A 1,604-nucleotide genomic window follows, 5' to 3' on the forward strand; every position below is an offset into this window, starting at 1 on the left:
GCGGGGCGAGGCGCTGAGGAGGCGGCGGGAGCGCTGGTGAGGGTCGGGGGCGGGGGGAGAGGTGCCGGACCTGTTTAGCGAAGACGGCGATGTCCTCGTTGAAGGAGTCGGAGGAGCAGACGTCCCCGCCGGCCACGCCGGGCTCCCGGGGCGTGCAGGTCGCCAGCTCGCACTTCTCAAAGACCAGAGCTAAGAGGGGGAACAACGGGTGCCTACCGGGCGGTGGCACACAAAGAGAGGGGAGAGGGTGGGGGAGAGGGGGAAAGAAGAGCTGTAATCAACAAGTATTTTTTTTTCTTTAATGCACGGACATACAGACACGGACACAGCCACACTCTGCAGTGTCGCACTAATGCCCCGGGCAGAGCAGTAGAGAACCAGACTTTGAAATAAAAATTCTGGTTTTGGTGGTGAGCTGGCTGTTGTTGTTTTGTTTGTTTGGGTTTTGTTTTTTTTTTTTTTTTTAATTTTGAAATTGCAATGCCCGAGCCACATTCCCCGTGCAGTCCTCACCGACGAGGACAAAAGTGACCTCTCTAAACGCACAAGGCACCGAACGTGCTCAGCAGCAGCTCAACTGAGAATGTTACACTTTTGCCACAGCTTAAAATACCGCAAAACCTGGAAGATCCCATCCCTACCCTCCAGCTATGACCTAAAACGAGAGTACAGCTAGGCAAACTGCAAACTACTTAATACGTAATTTTATTTTTCAAGGGGCCTGCTAACAAAAATGTGGTGAAGTTTCCTGGCTTAGGAAGCACACCCAAGTAAAATACCATCTGTCCAGATAAGTGAGCTGGGGAGGGGGTGGAGGAAGGGAGCACTTCGCGAAATATTTTCCCATAGTTGGTGTAGTCAGAAAAAAAAAAATTATCTGCGTGCTAAGTAGTAAGCATGCATTTGTTTCTTTTCCCCTTTGGTGTCTGATCAAGGCCCCACACTCTGTCGTAGATGTTACTAGCTCTCCGTTTAGGATCAGTTAGTATTTTTTCCAAAAGGCACTGAAGGGAATCGGTGTCATTCCCTCCAAGCAAAGACCTGGTGCAGGCTTGAGAAACCCTTGGTTATGGGTTTCTTTTTCCTCATGTTCTTTCTTTCTTAAATAGAAAATTCAGCTTATTGCCCACAATGTATTTATGTCTTCTGTCACTGGGAAGAGCTGTTTGCAAGAAGTGAATCCCTTTTATTCTTACTACCTTCCGCGATGTGAATAGCTCTTTATTTACAAAGTTGGAAGAGTGGTATTATGGCACAGAGAACACCAGAACAACACTTCTCCAACTAAAATCCAGAGCAATGAGAGTCCCTAACTCCTAAGTGGGGCCTTTCCAAGAAATTTAAAAAACCCCCACGCGTAAGAAAAGACCCCCTTCCAAAAAAAAAAAAACAAAAAAACCAAACACAAAAGAGGAAAAAACCGAATAAATAAAAAAAGAAAAATGGAAGGACAAGGCAACACTACCTCTCTCCAACCCTGCCTCTGTCCCCAAGAGGTCTGTTTTGCAGCACCCATTTCCCGTGGGTGCTGGCACCTCAGCCGAGTCAGGCTGGGATCGCCCTCGTCCCGAGATCGCGGGCCACGGCAGTGCCACCGCGCGGGT

The 1,604-nt window shown here is 48.5% G+C and overlaps 1 protein-coding gene across 1 annotated transcript in view; it reads right to left on the reverse strand.

Annotated features, from left to right (window-relative positions):
• Positions 1 to 1,604, reverse strand: part of MEIS2 (Meis homeobox 2) — a 171,771-nt gene that overhangs the window by 168,534 nt on the left and 1,633 nt on the right. The window contains exon 3 of the mRNA XM_031064735.1: positions 8 to 271. Coding sequence (XP_030920595.1) covers positions 8 to 271 — 264 coding nt within the window. The remainder of the gene's footprint in view (positions 1 to 7; positions 272 to 1,604) is intronic.

Source organism: Geospiza fortis, unplaced genomic scaffold, assembly GCF_000277835.1.
Source record: "Geospiza fortis unplaced genomic scaffold, GeoFor_1.0 scaffold54, whole genome shotgun sequence".
Lineage (NCBI taxonomy): Eukaryota > Metazoa > Chordata > Aves > Passeriformes > Thraupidae > Geospiza > Geospiza fortis.